The 19,023-nt window shown below is 35.7% G+C and overlaps 1 protein-coding gene across 35 annotated transcripts in view; it reads left to right on the forward strand.

Moving 5' to 3' along the window:
* Positions 1 to 6,067: 6,067 nt before the first annotated feature.
* The window catches only part of LOC139132862 (otoferlin-like), a 138,130-nt gene continuing 125,174 nt past the window's right edge, over positions 6,068 to 19,023 (forward strand). For all 35 annotated transcript variants that reach the window (XM_070699178.1, XM_070699179.1, XM_070699198.1 and 32 more), the window contains exon 1: positions 6,068 to 6,224. In XM_070699178.1, the coding sequence (XP_070555279.1) occupies positions 6,146 to 6,224 (79 nt within the window). In that variant the 5' untranslated portion in view covers positions 6,068 to 6,145. The remainder of the gene's footprint in view (positions 6,225 to 19,023) is intronic.

The raw sequence follows: 19,023 nt of genomic DNA on the forward strand, positions 1-19,023 counted from the left end.
GCTCCACTGTGCACGCATTGTCGTGAAGTAGATACACTAAGACACAGATTTTGGGATTGTATTGTGGCCAGAAATATTTGGGAGATGACAGAAAATATAGTAAGTGATGAAGTAAGGTTACTCTAAAGTTTGAAACTGTTATAGGAGGAATAACTTTGAAAACAAAGAAAATTGAAAAAATTGTAAATCTTATTATTTTGGTGGCAAAATGGTCTATTTATAAGTATCATGTCAGTAATATTCACAGAACCTTTTCTTCAATAATGATGTTAAGAAATGAGCTGTATCTGAGAGTGCAAGCTCAAAAAATTGATATTCTACTTAGTATTTTTCAAAGAATGTAATTTGTCATCATGAAATGTCAAGACTTATGTAAGACGAAATAAATATACATTTAAATAAAAAAAAAAGAAAAAAAAAGACATTCAGCATTACAATTTCAGATAACTACTAATTCGATACCAAACTGAAGCCATGCACGATGCATATTGCTGGTAATTATTATCTTGGCCCGAGAAAAGCGTCAATTTACAGACAACTGCGGCATATCCTGAAACACGGGAGCATTTTCAGTTCGTGTTTGCTATGTTGACGAGCCAATAGGAGTAGAATAAGAACTTGCAGTAGGCAAACGAAACAAAAATAGTTAAAAACCAATAGTTACTCACTGTCCCTTTAAAGGATTATCTTCGGCATTAGTAGCGTACACACGTTATTCAAATTTCAAATTTAATTTGGGACAGCCTCAGGGATCACCAGCACCTGTTTTGTACTGTAACGAGGGCGCCCTCGATAATAGCGTTTAGACAACCATTCAGAAAGGACACAAATCATTCGTCGACGAGAAGATAGAACGTGACGTCAATGAAGCACGATGCGACTATATTAGAATTAGAGGTCAATTGTAAGGGTCTCATCCCCAAGGAGTACGTTTTGTGAACTACTACAGATGGCTTTCCGTTGCAGATGCACTGAATCCGATTAAACATGGTACGGTGAAGGGAAAGAGCTCCTTAGCGGGTTGCGTTTCTCACAGTACATTGTTGTCCCAGCTTAAACTCGTTAGTAACGATTTTCCTGTGTAAGATTCGTAAAAATCATATGACATTTGTATCGTTTAAGTTGTGTTTGTCAGTCTGCTGGTTGTCATTTTGACTGTGACGTTGGTTTGCCAAACACATTTGGCTGTTCAGTTGATCTTTTACCGACATCTTAAGAGCTGTAAACCTCAATAATTTTGTTCTGCTTGGCAACAAAATTTACACTTTTACATTATTACCCACCTTTTCTCATTTAAAAGGACAAAGGCGCACTGTGGTGTTATTCTTTTGGATAACAAATCGTCGTATCACCGGGGGTGGTATAATTGAGCTCAGATTCATGTCTTCTTTGTGTTGGCAGTCAGTCACGAGATATCGGTCTGTGTCTATAGTCTAATCAAAAAGGTCGTCATTTGCCGAATAACTTTCATACAGGGTTGTCAATGGTTCTTTCTACTCGGGGATATGTTTCACAAGTACATACCTACCGACCTATCTATCTACCTATCTACCTACCTACCTACTACATATATACATAGATAGATACATAGATAGATAGATACATAGATTCATAGAAACATCGATAGATACATAGATACATCCATACATGCATACATAGATACATGCACACATAGACAGATAGACAGATAGATAGATAGATAGATAGATAGATAGATAGATAGATAGATAGATAGATAGATGGATAGATAGATAGATGGATAGATAAGAGCTTACATTCATACATACATACATACATACATACATACATACATACATACATACATACATACATACATACATACATACATACATACATACATACATACATACATACGTACGCACATACATACATCGAAGAGCAGATACCCATGCGCAGAACCTGTCACCACACACTTCCTGTACCGTGCATGAAAAATTCAGAGCCTTTTCCTCTTGGGAATATCCGTGAAGATTCTTTCAGAATTCTAAGAGTTATCGATGGTCAAGCTAGATTACGTACTCCAGTCGACCAATTTCTCCAGTGATCAACTGAATGAAGAAAGGGACGGTATCCTTTGAGGACACCCCGTTTTCATCAATTGGGAGTACATCTTTGTTCGAAGACTGAAATGTCACGTCAAATTATTTCCGAGGAATTGATTAAAAACTATTGGGGACAGGTTTTTTGCACGTAGGTTTTCCTGATTGCATAGATAGACGATGAGTGATTAAATGAGACATAAAATTTTATGATTAATGGGACAGTCTCCCATTTTGTGCTGTTCAATGACTATATGTCAAGGTCTAGAATCAACAGAAGTAATTAGCGTTATTGTATCTTCACATATGTGTCAGAGGGAAAGTAACTACCTCGTGATCACTATTTTTGTTTTTAATGTCAACCAGAGTTTCTTGTCCTACTCCCAAAAACAGGTTGAAACACCTATTTAGCTTGCCAACACGATATATGTATGTGGAATACGTGTTATTTTTGTTTATGTTTGAATGCTAGTCCGGACCAGAATTCAGTCGTCAACAATGCTGTCTACCCATGTAGGGACTGAGTTGACAAGCTGAATACTGTGTATCTCAATATACTTTGGAATCGAACAGGAAACTGCAGTTGATATAAAAAGAAAATATCGGGGGAAACATCAAAAGGCCCTTTAAGTGTCGTAGCATATGCTTTTCGCTAATTTTAAAGAAAATAAGTTTTACATATTGTAGATGTAGATGTCAGCTGGGCATTTTATACAAACGTCTGTACTATAAATACTTACAGAGTATGACCACCTTCGTCAGGAAGCCCCCCGTCATTATTCTAATCATAATATAAGGTCGCGCTCTTCGTATTCATGTGACAACTGGGCCTCAATCATGTTTACCACTGCGAAATCTTCAAATTCGTTGAACGTAATTCCTCCCGACTGTCAAAGTAGTCCACGACATATACCGACCGCTTGGATCATTTGCGCGACAAATTTGTATCGCCAGATTTTATTCGTAGCATGAAACGGTATCTTTTTACATAACTATTTAGCTTTCTCACTAAGCGTTTCTTGTATACTTATCCATTTTTATCCATTTGTATCGTTTCAACGCTGACACTTTTCAGAATTTTTGGTTGCTAAAGCAACAGCAGAAGCATGGCGCGTCACGTGTGGAGTAATCTTGAAGTTTTAGAGAGCTTATTTCATCTCTTTTATCACATATATTTATCTTATAAAAAAGTTTCGCAATCTTTTTTATAAAACCATCATTGTCAATAAATGTCTCTGGATATACCGGGGCTGAACTGGAATAGGTTCCTGTTGATATCAACAGGTGCAAAGTGTGTATTCATGATGACGTCATCGCCCGGTAGACCTTGTCAGTACATATTTGCAGACGTATATTTCAACCATGCTGAGACAGAGACGCGGCAGTTGACAAATCCGATCCGTTGAAAACTTTCAACATGGAGCGCAATGTGCGAAAGAAAGGCAGAAATCTGAAAATAGTCGAGAAATACAGATATGATTGGATTACGAAAATGTATATCACCCAAACTTTAATAGTAATATCTGTGATATTGTTACTCATTTTTACATAGTCCAAATCGAAACTCAAGTAATGCATTGGAACGCTCCAGCTGGTTATGTTTTTGATACAGTCAACGCAGGTGTACGAAACTCAATGAATGCAAACGAAAATTATGCAACACATAAGTCGAACACTCGTAAAATTATATAAACCCATACCCCACCCTTCCCGATATTCAGGATAAGAGGGAGTAAGTCACATGATGTTATACGTGTACTCGCGACAACAACCATGTGAAAACAACAGATATCTAACAATAACAAAACCAACCCCCCCAAAAACAAAATAACAACAAACACTCAAACCTCCATAATTAACGTAATCTACCGGTACATCAGTATTGGATGGAGATAAAATGCCTATTTGTCGACTGAAATTTTCCATAATTATTATTTCTTGTTTGCCTCTACGTCTCATTGACATTTGCATTCATTCCTGCATTTTTCCTGTAGTTTAGCGTTAAACTGACGTGTTTCATCAGTGTTTCACCATGAACAACAGGAAGGTAAATAATCTTGTTCGTATATGGCTTTCACAACATATTGGTCATGTTGGTTGATGATGAATAAGTTGATGAAAATATTAAAAGAAATGAATAATTACAGATATGTATGTATGTATGTATGTATGTATGTATGTATGTATGTATGTATGTATGTATGTATGTATGTATGTATGTATCGATTGATTGATGGACGTGTGTGTATTTATATGCGTACTTATGTATGTACGTGTAGGTAGGTACGTACTTGTACATATACGTTATACTGCGTATGTTTCTTATAATAAAAGATTATTCGCGACTTGCGATCATGCGGATGTTCGATTATGGTGTATGCATGAGAATAAGCCATCGTCATTAGAATCCGGTTCACCTTTAGGCAGCTGCACAGGGATCGAAGATTCCGCCGCATTTCATCGATTTACTAAAGTGATGAGTTTATTGACTTTGCCGAAGTGTAAGTGAAATGTTCGCGTGTTTAACTATCAAACCAGCTTTCTTGCGCCAATCGGCCGAAAACGATGTAGTGAGGTGGTTTCACAAAGTGTTCAGGGTTCAACGTCCGATGGCGTCGATTGCTCCATTTTGTCGGAGGGTTCGCTCTCTTGTTCAAACTTTGCGAAACACGCATCATGAAAGACCTATTGCCTTCTCCGTTACTGGAAATGTAGTAAAATAAAAGCTTGCCAATGTGTAGTTTGAAGTATTTACTCATGGGCGACGGCCTGAACGAGGGTCCACATGCCAGTGAATGCGTTCAATGATTATCAGAACCAACAAAACAGGGAGTGAATTTTACTCTCAGTGGCGGAATGTTGTCTGACGAAGACCCCAGTCTGAATCACGATTTTCCTGAAAACATTTCTTCTTTGAACCTGTAAACTTCTCGTCAAGCTATTCACAAGTTTGGTCGAATATAAATCCACCATGATTTTTTATTGTTCTTGGCTCCAGTCTTCATTCGGCTTCATTATATGCATCGCTTTATAGCGTGAAAAATATCATAACACTTAATATACGTGATGTATAGAAGTACCTGTTCGTAAATTATGTATGAAGTGCGATCAGTTTAAATGTCATAGTAGAACCCTTAGGCAGGGTGAGTTCAGTGCTTTTAGACAATTCGATATGACCAAAAATAGCTTCTCATATTCACTAGAAATTCGATGAGCTGTCAAGGTGGGATCGGTTACGTCTGCGCCGTGGGTGTGCCCGGTTCATGTAGCAGCCGATCTATAAATCTTCTCCCTCTACGTTATTAATTATTCATGTTCAGCTATCCTCAAAAAGCGAACGCGACTGATTGTCAAGGAGACCGCGTTTACGTAGAGGAATTGAATTTGAAATTATTTTGCCGATCAAGTTTCGACCTTCCATACAGCGGAAAGAAAAGACACTTTTCAATATTATTATGTATCGGAAAAATGTCGATAAGTGTTGCCCTTTCAAAGCAGATTCCCTTGCTTGTGATATTGTGTTTGTTTGTTTGTGTGTCTTCTTCACTTAAGACTAGACAAACGAGATATCGGAATAACAGAGGGTTACCACGCTTACTTGCCTGCAATAATTTTTATATTTTGGCGTCGTATCGCTTTAAATCTGTAGTGGGACGATTTAAAATATTAAAATATTGAACGGCAAGCTGCCGTGTCCCATTATTGCGACCACGGCCGATCACACTGTCACAGCGCTAGCATGCTGACGTCTGACATGGTTGCGAGACAGCATATGTACTCAAAAAGTGCGTGAACTGTGATGTAATTGTCGATAAAGTGTCATATCTTGCAAGACACAAGATTAAAATTTAAAGCTAGCTTCGTTTGCCATTTCCCCAAAGTGATTCTGTCTATTACACTGTCAGTGCGCGCAGGGGACCCCGATAGTGGGCGGCTGTCATTCGGAATGCTCGGATAGTAATAGGAGCGAGCCCCCCTGTGGACAACCACCTTCTCATGCAAATCAGTTGCCCAAATGACGGCGATGCATTGACACGACTGGAAACGAAGACGGGCCGGGGACTGTATGAACATTATCACTCGAAATGGCCCTTGTTTTACACCTAAAGAACGCTCAGTTCCTGAAGGGACGGTATGACAGGCAAGCGAAGATCACGTTCAGAGGTAAGTACATTGAGTTTTATCGATACATAGACCAAATTCTCTGACGGGACACCTAGGCCAAACACCGTTTCTTAAGTCTCCCTGTCGAGCATCTGTCTCAGAACTGCCACGAAGGATTGTTGACACGCGTTCACTTATGAGTTTGAGACGGTATGAAATGCGAACATGCTAAATTTATCGAAGTTTTGCACTGTTGATGATGCTTTAACAGTATTCTTATATTGAAGCTACCGTAGGAAGTCACTGAACGCGACAGGTAGCTAGCTCAACCGATCGATTCTGTGAACTGCAGCTCAGATCAGCGGCACAGCAAATGTGTGAACTTCAGCTACTTTTCTCCCTTTTGTATGTAAACAACACTGTCACCGTACGCGTTCTCCTTGTATCCGTCAGCGGTGTGTAGTGTAAACTAAATTTTATAACAACAGTCTTTATGTTTATTCTTTTGAAATGCTCAATGAACGATACATAGAATCCAAAATTGTACCATGTTGTCGTAAAAAATTATCTGCGTTTGTAAAGAGACATTGCGTTCTTGCTACAAAATGGTGGCTTGGTTTCATGCGGGCTGTTTTAAGCTATTGAATTTAAGTGTGGCGCAGACAGGTATTATTCATGTGTCACTGTTAAAATGTGCTGGTAGGTCAATTGTTTGTCCGTTCATGTCGTCACAGCTAAAAGGTGCATATTTATCCACCTTTACAACGACAGAATATGTCGCCGTCAAACACTCCCCGCGTACAGAAAATTTCGTAATTTGAACTCGTGTAAGTGCGGCTAGGTGTCGTTCAAACTTTAGAAAGGGATAGTATTGCATAAGTTGATACTGCTGTACCTAAAGAAAGAGTATCACTTTTAATCGATCGCACCGTTTTCGCAGTCATTTGTGCCTTCTTTTGATTATCATTAACACAATTAACTGTAGTGCATGTTAATGCTGCTTATTATAAAATTATTACTCATAAATGAATAGCACGACTAACACATCAATTAAAGCTTTTACAGGCCTGAGCCTAAAATACAAGCTTTTCGTGATATTGTGACAAGATATTCGTGGATGACTTTCTAAAACATCCAGTTCAGTGAAAGAAAATAAACAAACAAACCAAAAGTGAACACAATTACAGTTCAGTTGTGGCTCTATGGATCTTTTGAAGTCACCTCTGCCTCAGACAGTGAAAGCTCTCGCTTCTATGGTCAGTGTCCCGTGTACTATAACATTCTTTGCATGCTATTGCTAAAGTAGAGAATCTCTTTACAGTAGTTCCAGATTAGAATGTGATTGACTTGCTCTATCAAATTGGGTAATAACCGTCTAATGAAGTTAATCTCAATCAAGTTACAGCACATTATTTAATTTTTAACCAAGCACTAGCATGGCATCTTTTCTATCTGAATATCTTTGTGATAGTCAGCAAATTATGGACCGTAAGACAAGATTTCTTTCTATATAAAGCCATATCTCTGGGCAATGCTCTCAAGGGAAGTTCTATGTTTGAAATCTTGATGCTGAAATACAGTAGAGTTTAGGATATATATCACAGTAATATTTCACAATTTCATCCAATATGGTTGATAATTATAGATATATTCAAAGCTGGCTCATGTTATTTCAGTATCATTGGCAATAAAAAGTATTTTTAGATGTCTTTTTAGGTAAACATGTTTTGACATGATGAGCGACAGAACAAGATGCATACATAGCTGATATGGCTTTGTGTGAATATGATGTAATACAAATTACTGAATGTCGGGATGCCTGTGGTTTTGTTCAATTCTTGAAATAATAAGGCCATCTTGTCAACTTAAAGATCAAGACGGTAATTTTATACTTTTCTAAACCTTGCTTGTGTTTGTGCTTCAGAATGGAAGAGTTTGTATTCTGTTTTTCCAAATTCAGATGACTAGTTTGTACCTGCTTTGTAATTTTGTCAGATTTTGAAGTTTTCCTCTTTCAGATTAATTTATTGACAAGTAGGTCTGATATTTAAGGTAGCATGTCCTATCATTCCAACAGGTTGTCAGATGATAATTTACCAGTAAGAAATTCTAAAATATGGACAAGCAATTAACCCAATTGATTTAATTAATGTTGTTAATGAGAGGGTGTAATGTCAAATTAAGTTGATTTGTCCGGGTTATCATTATTCAGTTTGTTTTCAAATTTGACGATGTGCGTTTGACTTTGACCCGAATTGAGGGGCAGTGACATTCAGAATTGTTTGCCTGTGTGATGTCTCTATGAAACGATCTGACCTTGTCACCTTGCATGGAGAGGAAATCATCTCATCACTCAAGATGACTCTCTCTCTGTTTGCCTTTGACTTGAAATGAATAACTGCTTGTCTCCTGGCCCCTAGAGATTTTTGGAAAAGAATTTGAAGTAGCCACGTTGCACTTTGAAGAGGATGTGAAATATCTAGTCTAATAGAATCCAATACTCAACTTTAGTGTGCGGCATTAATTTTTCTATGTCCCTTCAAATTCAATACTAGCAAAATTGCTTTTCTTCATATTTTATTGTGGATAACACCATTGTCAACAATGATGACTTTTGACTTTTCATTCCCCTCTGAAAAATATCATCACAGTTCTATTGATTTCAATACTACTGAATTGGAAATAATAGATCCTAGTTTAGTGTAGTTTATCAAAATGAAAGTCCTATGGCTACATGTAGTTGATGTAAGGTGTTTTAAGGTTAAGATAACATAGTCAGATGCTATGACTTTTAACATGCTTAACAAAATTGTCTCTCATTATATATATATATATATATATATATATATATATATATATATATATATATATATATATATAATATATATATTAAAATAGCACCCAGACTTTCCTCCATCCTATGATGGAAAAAAAAAATATATATTTCTTTCCACATGAAAGGTAAAGTTATAATTTAAATAATGCACTTTTTAATAACAGTATGTAGAAATTAGATTTTATTACTTCATAGTTTGTACCTGAGGTACTGTACTGTGATGGGGGATCCTTTTAGACTGTTTAAGTATCAACCATAATTCACGAATATCACCATCCATGATTAATATCTTTAATGACAATTCTACATGTATCTCTTACAGCCGCCTGATCACGTTTGACCTGTATAAATCTTGAATGAACGACTCTAGTTTTTTCATAAAAATTCCAACATGATACAATTGTAAACTCTAGCATACGGTAGAGTGGTCAATTTTATTATTATTAATAATAAATTTATACCAATACCATATTTACTAACATTGTATATTTATGAATACCACACTGAGCGTGTTGTGAAGTCTTGTTTTAAAATGCTGATGTAATGAAAATATCTGTTGTGGGTTGAATGTGTTTGAATTTCATCAGGTACATGCACGAATCAACCTTGTATGCAAACAAAGTGATAATAAATGCCTGAAATGTTGTGTTTGCAAATTGTGAAAATATGTACTTTGCGACTGTGGCCGCAATATGCAAATTTGCTTTTATTTTTGATTAATTAGAATAATGTCAGCTGCTGCCAAGTTGACAAGGTTACAATGTGATGCATTTAAAGGAGGACATTCATAAAACTGAAAAATATTACTATAATGAAATATTGATGACATATCTCCATTTCCAAGTATCATCAACCATCCACGTGAATAATAATGGTATTGTCTTGTACATACACAGTGCTGCAAAAGGAATGTGCAGCTTTGTAAGGAAAGCATTAAGTCATATACCGTAACACCCGTATTATGTGAGATCCCAGAAAATAACTGTTTTCATCATTTCAGCAAATTGACATGTAATAATTGTTGAAACATTGTAATTTTTACAGATAAATATTAGCTTAAAGGTAAATTAAATATGATTTTGGGGGTTTTTTATGTTGATAGGAAATAATTTGTAACACATACTGTGTAGTTCTGATATTGAAGTACATGTAGGATATGTGGACGTAAATTATGCACTGTTCATGAATTACCCACACCTCTCTGCCTGCTTTCTCTCCCTTTCAGTGTAAAGAAAGTACATACAGTGTGTTTATTACTGATTTCAGTGTACAGTAGCCTTATGAAGACAACTCATGGTAGAACATTGACTGTATTTTTCACTTGTTGGTTGTTTTGCAGTACTGTACATGTCTGGTCGTTTTATGGTACTTTATTGCTGTCACTTAAAGGGTTTCCATGTTATCTTTTTAAACAGTCATTCATTAATTGACAGTATAACGCTTTTCTAAAGAATGGCCTAAACTGCTAAGTTGAATGCTTTAGATCACTAAATTCCATTGTTACTCTATTATTTTATCTGCTAAATGCATTCTTTCTGCTCATTATACGAAGAGGAAATATTTGACAATGTTTCATATAATTGCTTAAACCAAAGATGACATTTTTTCATGTGTTGTACCTAATCATACAATTATGGAAAATGCAACCATATTTGGACATGGTGAATTTTTAGTGAGAAAAATATGTTTTTATTAATTTAGAAGTGTCTTACTTGAAGCCCTTAAAAAAATTAACCATAATTCAGTCTTGATGTCAAGGCATATTTCCCTAAAGTAAAAACCCTGGGGTCCCTCCACATTAATTAATCAAGGTAAAAGTAAACGTATATGAGAAGAAATTAGATATATGTATTTGCATTGAAATAATGGCAAATGATAAATTAAAATTTGGTATTGGAAATGAGCGAACAATACAATGTTATTTGAACATGATGTATTAAGTTGAAGTCATTTTACAGAGTCTTGTCAGAACTTGAATTTTTTAGATATTAATTAGTATACAGACATTTGTTTTGAACATTAAAAAATTGCACTTTCCTGAGGTGAACTTTTTGACTTCACAGCAGTGAATTTGTGGTAAGGACTTTGTCATAAAGTAGTCATCATTGCCAAGTTTATATTTATTATTTGTTTATATTATATTTGTCGGAATCTTAAGATAAATGAACTTGTAAAATTACTGATTGGTAGGGGAAGGCAGCTTGATTTGGAATAAAAGATTTTTACAGTGATTATAGTCCCCGCGGACGAAGTCCGGCGGGACTTATAGATTGGGTCCCGTCCGTGTGTCCGTCCGTCCGTCCGTCCGTCCGTCCGTCCGTCCGTCATCAACAGTTTCTCAGACATGCTAAACTGATTTGTTCAAGCTTGGCACAAAGGCATAGGACTATGACCTACAGATGCATGTCGATTTATTTTGTGATACGATCCAATAGGGCGTGAGGCGGCCATTTTATTGCGATTTTTCATGTCTTTGGACCATAACTCAGACATCCTTGAGCACATTCTGCTCAAACTTGGCACAAAGGCATAACATTATGGCTTTCATATCCATGTCAAATTTTATTGCGATATGTTTCAATATGGGCGCGTGGCGGCCATTTTGTTGCGATTTTTCATGTCTTTGGACCATAACTCAGACATCCTTGAGCACATTCTGCTCAAACTTGGCACAAAAGCATAACACTATGGCTTAAATATCCATGTCAAATTATTTGCCATGTGTTTCAATTGATGGGTGCGTGGCGGCCATTTTGTTGCGATTTTTCATGTCTTTGGACCATAACTCAGACATCCTTGAACAGATTCTTATCAAACTTGCCACAAAGGTATAACACTATGGCTTACATATCCATGTCAAATTATTTTGTGATACAGTCCAATATGGCCACGAGGCGGCCATTTTGTTGCGATTTTTCGTGTCTTTGAACAATAACTCAAAGATCCTTGAACCGATTCTGTTCAAACTTGACACAAAGGCATAACACTATGTCCTACATATGCACGTTGAATATATTGCGATACGATCCAATATGGGCGTGAGGCGGCCATTTTGTTGCGATTTTTCATGTCTTTGAACCATAACTCAGACATCCTTGAACCGATTCTGTTCAAATTTGGCACAAAAGCAAAACATTATGCCCTTCATATGAACACCAATTTATTTCGTGATATGATCCAATATGGCTGACAGGCGGCCATTTTTTTTGCGATTTTTTCATGTCTTCGAACCATATAACTCAAACATTTTATGAACCGATTTGGTTCAAACTTGGCACAAAGGCAAAGCACTATGGCATACATACGCATGTATCAATTAAGCTCGCGATAGGATCAAATATGGCTGCAGAACTGCTATTTTGTTGGAATTTTGCATGTCTTTGAATCGTAATTCAAAAGTCATTACACCCATTTTGTCCAAACTTGGCACAAAGATCAAGCACTATGGCATACATATACATGTCAATTTACTTTGTGACATGTTCCAATATGGCTGCCAGATTGTCATTTTTTCCAATATTGCTGTCAGATGGTCATTTTTGGATTTTTTCATGTCTTTGAGGCTTAATCATATGCAAATATTCTTTAACCAATGTTGTTGAGACTTGGTACAAAGATAAAGTACTATGGCATACATATGCATGTCTACTAATTTTGTACTATGATCCATATGGTCAATAGACAGCCATTTGATTTAAATTTTGGTGTGATTTTTTTATGTCTTTGAAACATAAACATACCGGTAGGTCACTATCCCTCGATGGACTGATTTTGTTCAAACGTGATACGAAGATAAAATACTATGGCTGCATTTTGTGTACATTAATTTGTTTCATTATATGATCCGAAATGGCTGATTACAACAACATACCCGATCCCATACCATTTCGAAAATTCCACCAAACCATGTGTATAGTATGTGCCATCATGACACTGGAGGCAGTAAGGGCATCGTTATGGGTGATGTAATCAAAAGTTCCTTGAGTGGTCATTACGGGCAGAGATGAGTCATTTATTGAACGTTCCTCAGATTACTTTATTATGCAAGTCACAGGCCTAATGCACCCGTTGCATCAATGTCATTCCACAGCTACCTAGACCACAGCTACCTAGACACCAAAGATTATAACAAAATGGACAAGCGGGACTGTGTCATCAACGATGACTTGTACCAAATGGGTTTTATTTACCAAGATGCTAAAACCCTGATAGCATTACCTTAATTATTATGTACTGTATTGCATTCTAGAATACAAAGTGTGATAGCGTTTATACTTCAATCTAGGAATCTTGTAAAACTAACAGATTCAATTGTTACGGTTTTGATGAGATGATTGCTAATGCTGTTTTCAACATTTGTCATTAAACTATCAGTTATATTTCTACTAAAGATCAGCCATTTACGTGTACTTGAATACCGTATAGGTGTAATGAGAAAAAAAATCAGTGTAATAAATGTAAAGATGACGATATAGGTAAAATTAAAAATATGGACAAAATTGCTCAATTAAATCCAAGAAATAGATGCTGATAGGTGTAATACTTCCGTGAATTTTATGAAAAGAAATATCATCTTCTGTGTCGGCTGTTATTTTATTCCTCCCAGTGTACATTTACATGCAGTCCATCCATTAGCAAACATTGAATGGAATACGATAGAATGTAGGATTGAAAATGCCACAGTAGTACATATGTAACATACTCAATGAAGATATACATTGTAACCTTGACAGTTAAACTATCTTCTTCAAAGCAAGTTGATCAGTAGAACAGGTACCTCCATGTATGTACTTATTTGTGCATCCTCATGAAATGCAAAGATTTTGCTGACCAAAGTATTTTTAAAGTACAACATCAACTGATTGTTTTCTGTGTTTTTCAAGAATATGCCCATGCACCCTTTCACGATTTGTTCCCTTTTCATACAATGTAGGAAGGTAAACTCACTGGTATATAATATTTACACTTACAATATACATGTATCTACACCGTTAAAAACCATGAAGGGAGTCATGCTAGTGAGCGCTAGGAAAATATGCAAGTTAGAGTAATGTACAGGATAACTGAGAGAGCAAGTCCAGTGATATTTGTATAATTATACAGTACATACATTAATGGATCAAAGTTACAAATCCAACGTAAGTCACAGCTGGAGAAAAGTGATGTAAAATTTATGCCACTAGTGGGATGACTCATGCGTAATGGATTGTCTTACAGATGACATCCATCCATTCACTCTGTAGTTGTACCAGGAGACTAGACCACTTTACATTACTTTACCTGTTTTCATCCTGAATCTAGATGTCATATCATACCTGTAAGAAATATCTAGTTCAACCGGAAGGTGACTTTTTCTGCATACATGTATTTAAAATCATTAGGATTTTGTATCGTACGTAATTCGGAAATTAGATTCTCCACATAATTTAATATTAAACCACAACTAAAATATTTTCTAGCATTAACCAGAGATGAAAGTCAATTTAGAAATTTCAGGAGATATGATAGTCAGCCCTGTATACCACAAAACATGATTTGATAAGTAATTTGTTTTGAGTCCACGAAAACTGCTTTTGTTACGTGTAAACAATATACATGTATTTCTTACTGGTAAAAGTCACTGTATAGTTGTCATGAAAATTGCTTCCCACATTGTATGCAGTGAACTCAAATTAAATGGTTTTCCCATACACTATTTAGCAGCATGTAGATTTCATTTCAAAAGTCATACTCTGATGTTACAGTGTTTGTACACAAGAAATAAAACGTATTCCAAGAATATAATATAAGAAACTGTGTTATTTTCAATCACTTGTCATTGCCAGGATAGATGAAAATCATTATGCCAAATGAATTAATCAGCATTGCTAACATGTAACCGACATTCATATGCTGAATTCATGTCACATGATTTGTACCAATTTAACCTAGGAATTTGAATTATTTCATACTCCCTGTACAGTGTGCATGCACCACACTTTGTTCAGGTAGGCTTGAAAGTTAACTAACGAGAACAATTCTCCCAGCCACTCTGAATCAACTCATCAACTCTGACATCAACTTCAAGCATCATTGTGCTGTTCCAGCATTGTGCAATCATTATAATGATAAATGGAATCATGAACAAGGCTTTCATTACTAATTAGTTCTTTTGTATTCAAATTACCATAAAATTTATAATTGCTATGAAATTGCGCAATACAGATATGATATAGTGGTAGCTTTTTGATATCAGTATGTGTCTTTGTCGGGGATAATCTTTGATGATTTGATTTGTAAACCAGAAAAGGGATTATGCATACTAAGACAGCTGATGTAGAAAACACAGCTAGGATACATTTTGTGATTGATTTTGGTAAATCTTGTTACTATTTGACATACAAACCATGTACATGTACATAAAGGGTATTATCCTTAAATCCACACCTGCCATAATGATTGTGATATAAAAATACCAGCAAATTGAATTTGTGTTCCATCTTTTCAATTTGTTTAAAGTTCTCAAAACTTGGGCATGCACTTGTTGTTTTTCCAACAGAAATTATTGGTATCGTATTTTCAGGAGATACAAATATTACAAGTAACATAGACAAATTTTGCAGTATTTCAGTTTCAACATAACTTTTTCTGTTTAAAATCTTTTAAGTGCTGGATCAGCAGTATTTCCGTTTGTGTCTGATATGTGTGTATTTTCCATTTCTCTGATATGTTTGTATTTGACAAAGTAAATGGTAAATAATCTGTATAAAAGCTTAATCATGTTTTAAATTGATTTTCATAAAAAATAATGTTTTCATTGGACAAGTTTTAATTTTAGTAGTGATAACATAGTGCTGTAGATCTGTGGTTTGTCAAACAGCTGGTTTTCACTTGCTTGAATTAAGAATTTACAGTCAAAAACATATGTACAAGTGGAAGATTTAATGGGAGTATTATCTGATTTCAAGTCTTAAAAAAGCATCTTTCAGCTCTTAAAGCCATCTTGTGTTGAAGTATCTCTTAGCACACAGCTGTGCGCATTGCAGCCATGGTCATTGATAGCATCAATTGCCCATGGCAGTAATTACTGTATAAGTATCAAAGCTATAGTAACTTCAAGCCGCTGATAAACCACAATACCGATACTCACTGCAGACTTCTTACATGGATGGCAATAAAGTGCTTTGATTTTCTGTTCAGTTCCATCAAGGTAGGGTTTCAGTAAGAGGATGTCGTTGAGATATCTACTGATGATGTGATCATTTTGAACTTTGGGAATTTCCATTTTTTACATAACGGTGATTGATCTTTCTGCAAATGATAAAACAGTCAAACATAGAACCACTTGTATCCAAATAAAATTGATATTTTAAATTGATCACAAAAAATAAATCACTTGAGACAGCGTCCTTGGTGTTCACAAGTTCAAGTTTTCAGTCTTTGCTCCAGGTGAGACATGTACATGAAGGTATGATTAGCCAGCTTAGCCAAGAGAAATACCAATAACGGTATGATAGGGCAATTTACCCATATGACACTAAAAAAATATTGAATGGCATCATTCTGATTTTCAAAGCAGTATTGTTATTAAATCCTTGTAGGTCACCATACATTTTCATGGTATAGAAGCATTGTAAGCCATGTTTACATGTACATGTACCTGTGGAAGATACAGCAATATAAAGTTATTGAGGTGCTCTTTGCACATTGCTGCTTCCTCCCTTAGAATCTCTTAAAAGTCTTTTCTTGTCAAAGTCCTTTTAACTGCTGTCAGCAACTAATGTAAGCGTAACACCCCACCCCCTCCCCCACCCCCATACATGTATGTGTGTTTCCATTAACGTGCCTCAGATGATATGAAGGTTGGTGGGAACTCTTTTCACTTGTTAGTTTTCGTGGGATTGCAGTCATGCAAAAAAGAACAGCAAAAGGTTTGCTAAGATGTTAGTGATGTTAAAAAATGCAAAATATAAGTCTACATGTAGGATCAGACGGTTATAAATTTAGTAGGTTTTGTAAACGGAAACACGTACATTTTTTATTTGACCTAATTAATTATTGCAAAGTGCAATTAATTTCTTTGATCAGCATATACTTGTACATGTAATGTGTTACTTGTGTGCCCACGCACACCCACACACCTCTGAGCTACATGTGTACCGGTACATCATCCTCCACACATGCAACCTTGATGAACACGTTTATATCATGTATTTTCAAAATTATGCACACTTACACATACAAAAACACAGCACACACATATACATATATATAAATATTCTGTTTTCATAAAAAAGGTATCCATGCTTTTGTTACTTTAAATGATAATTGTCACTCAAAAATTTTTTATTCAAAGCCTTATCTCTTTGTTCTTAATAAAATGTGAAATTTGAAATGCTGTTACTGGTAAATGTTCTAAAATTACAGGATGATACAGGGCCATGGTCTGTGCATAGTTCAACACAAGTAGAGTATTGGAAAACTTACAGAATGCTCCCTTACTCAAATCATTTAACTGTACTGACTAACAATGGTGGTAATGACAAATAAAAACTCCTTCATTTATCCATGTCAATTCCAGAACCCTCCTGTTTAAAAATAGAAAACTGCAATGGGGGATTCTATATTTTGCATGCTACATGTAAATGGAGGGATTTGTCGTCTAAAGACCAATTTGCAATCAATACAAAATTTTGATAAAACTAAATTAGCTTACAATCAAAGTTCAATGTATTCAGCATGTATCTTTATCTGTCCAGCAGAAACATAAAATGCGTTTTTAAATCCTTTATTGATTATTTTAACAATTTCCGCTTCTCTTTGCAAGAAGCCTTATTGTTGGTCCCGGTATGTGTATTGATTGTGTTCAGACAATTGCTTGTAATGTATTGATTTTCTTGCTCACGTATGTCTTGCAGCTCCAGGTAGAGTCACTCTTGTAGATTGAAAGTAGTATATATGCCAGCTACTGTACATGTAAATGTATGTAGTCCATCTTAGTGAATTTGAGATAATGCCGTGATTTTGGCAAATGTAGGACAAAAATAATCCACTCGTACAAGTTACATGTATACTGAACTTTTATCATTTAAGGTAATATGCACCTCGAAAGTGAAAGACTTAAACTTTTGCTCTAACTTTCCTGAAGGAATCTTTCAATCATTCTCTTTCAAAATCAAGAATAAAAATAGGGGGTCACCGTGCAAATTTTGGTACTAGAGAAACAAATAACCCAAGATTTACCGATATTAGAAATTCAAAATGGCCGCCATCCCTGTGTTAACTCTATGGTGAAAAATAAAAATTTTCGAATTTCAAAAAACTAAGCCGTTGAAAAGTTTTCTTTCACCAAGAGCTTTAAAATGAACCCCCACATGTGGTATATCAGAAGAGAACTGTAAAATTTTGAGGGTCCGAATGTCTGTCCCCGAGGTGCGTTCTACCTTAAACCATACTGTGTGGAACTCAAAATAGTCTAAGACCATTGATTGTTCTGTAGTGAATATGTTAGGGTGCAGGTATGATGGCAAAATTACTTTTGGTAGACACGTAGTCAATGTCAAGTTTGCCAAGAATGTACCAAGAAATGCTTATTGACCTTCTGTTAATGGATAGAAGTAAAGTCTAATGCCAACGTTAAAACTGATCAAAAGATTGAAATTTTAGAATAAGTTTTTTTTTCTAAAAATTTTGAAGTTGATGGAAAAACTTTTATCAGTATAAATAAGCAGATTACGTGTAAGTTGCAAGTTCATGTCACTAAAATTTAGGGTTTTCAAAGGCTGCTTTGAAATTAAATAAAAAAATTCAGCATGCATGAATGCGGAACCATAGTTTAAAAGACCTGTTTGATGTGAATTCGCTGTGCTTGCTGAGTAAGACACAATTAGGTAAATGTGTGCTTATGATTTATGGCAAGCATCCTCCAGGGATGAAATGTAATTACTTAAAATAGAGTGACCTCCCTTTACAGCTAAATTGCTGTAGGTGTACATGTACGTAATGGCTGCGTGGTGTGGTGTGGTGTACGTGCAGGTATTTCTA

Source organism: Ptychodera flava, chromosome 5 (assembly GCF_041260155.1).
Source record: "Ptychodera flava strain L36383 chromosome 5, AS_Pfla_20210202, whole genome shotgun sequence".
NCBI lineage: Eukaryota > Metazoa > Hemichordata > Enteropneusta > Ptychoderidae > Ptychodera > Ptychodera flava.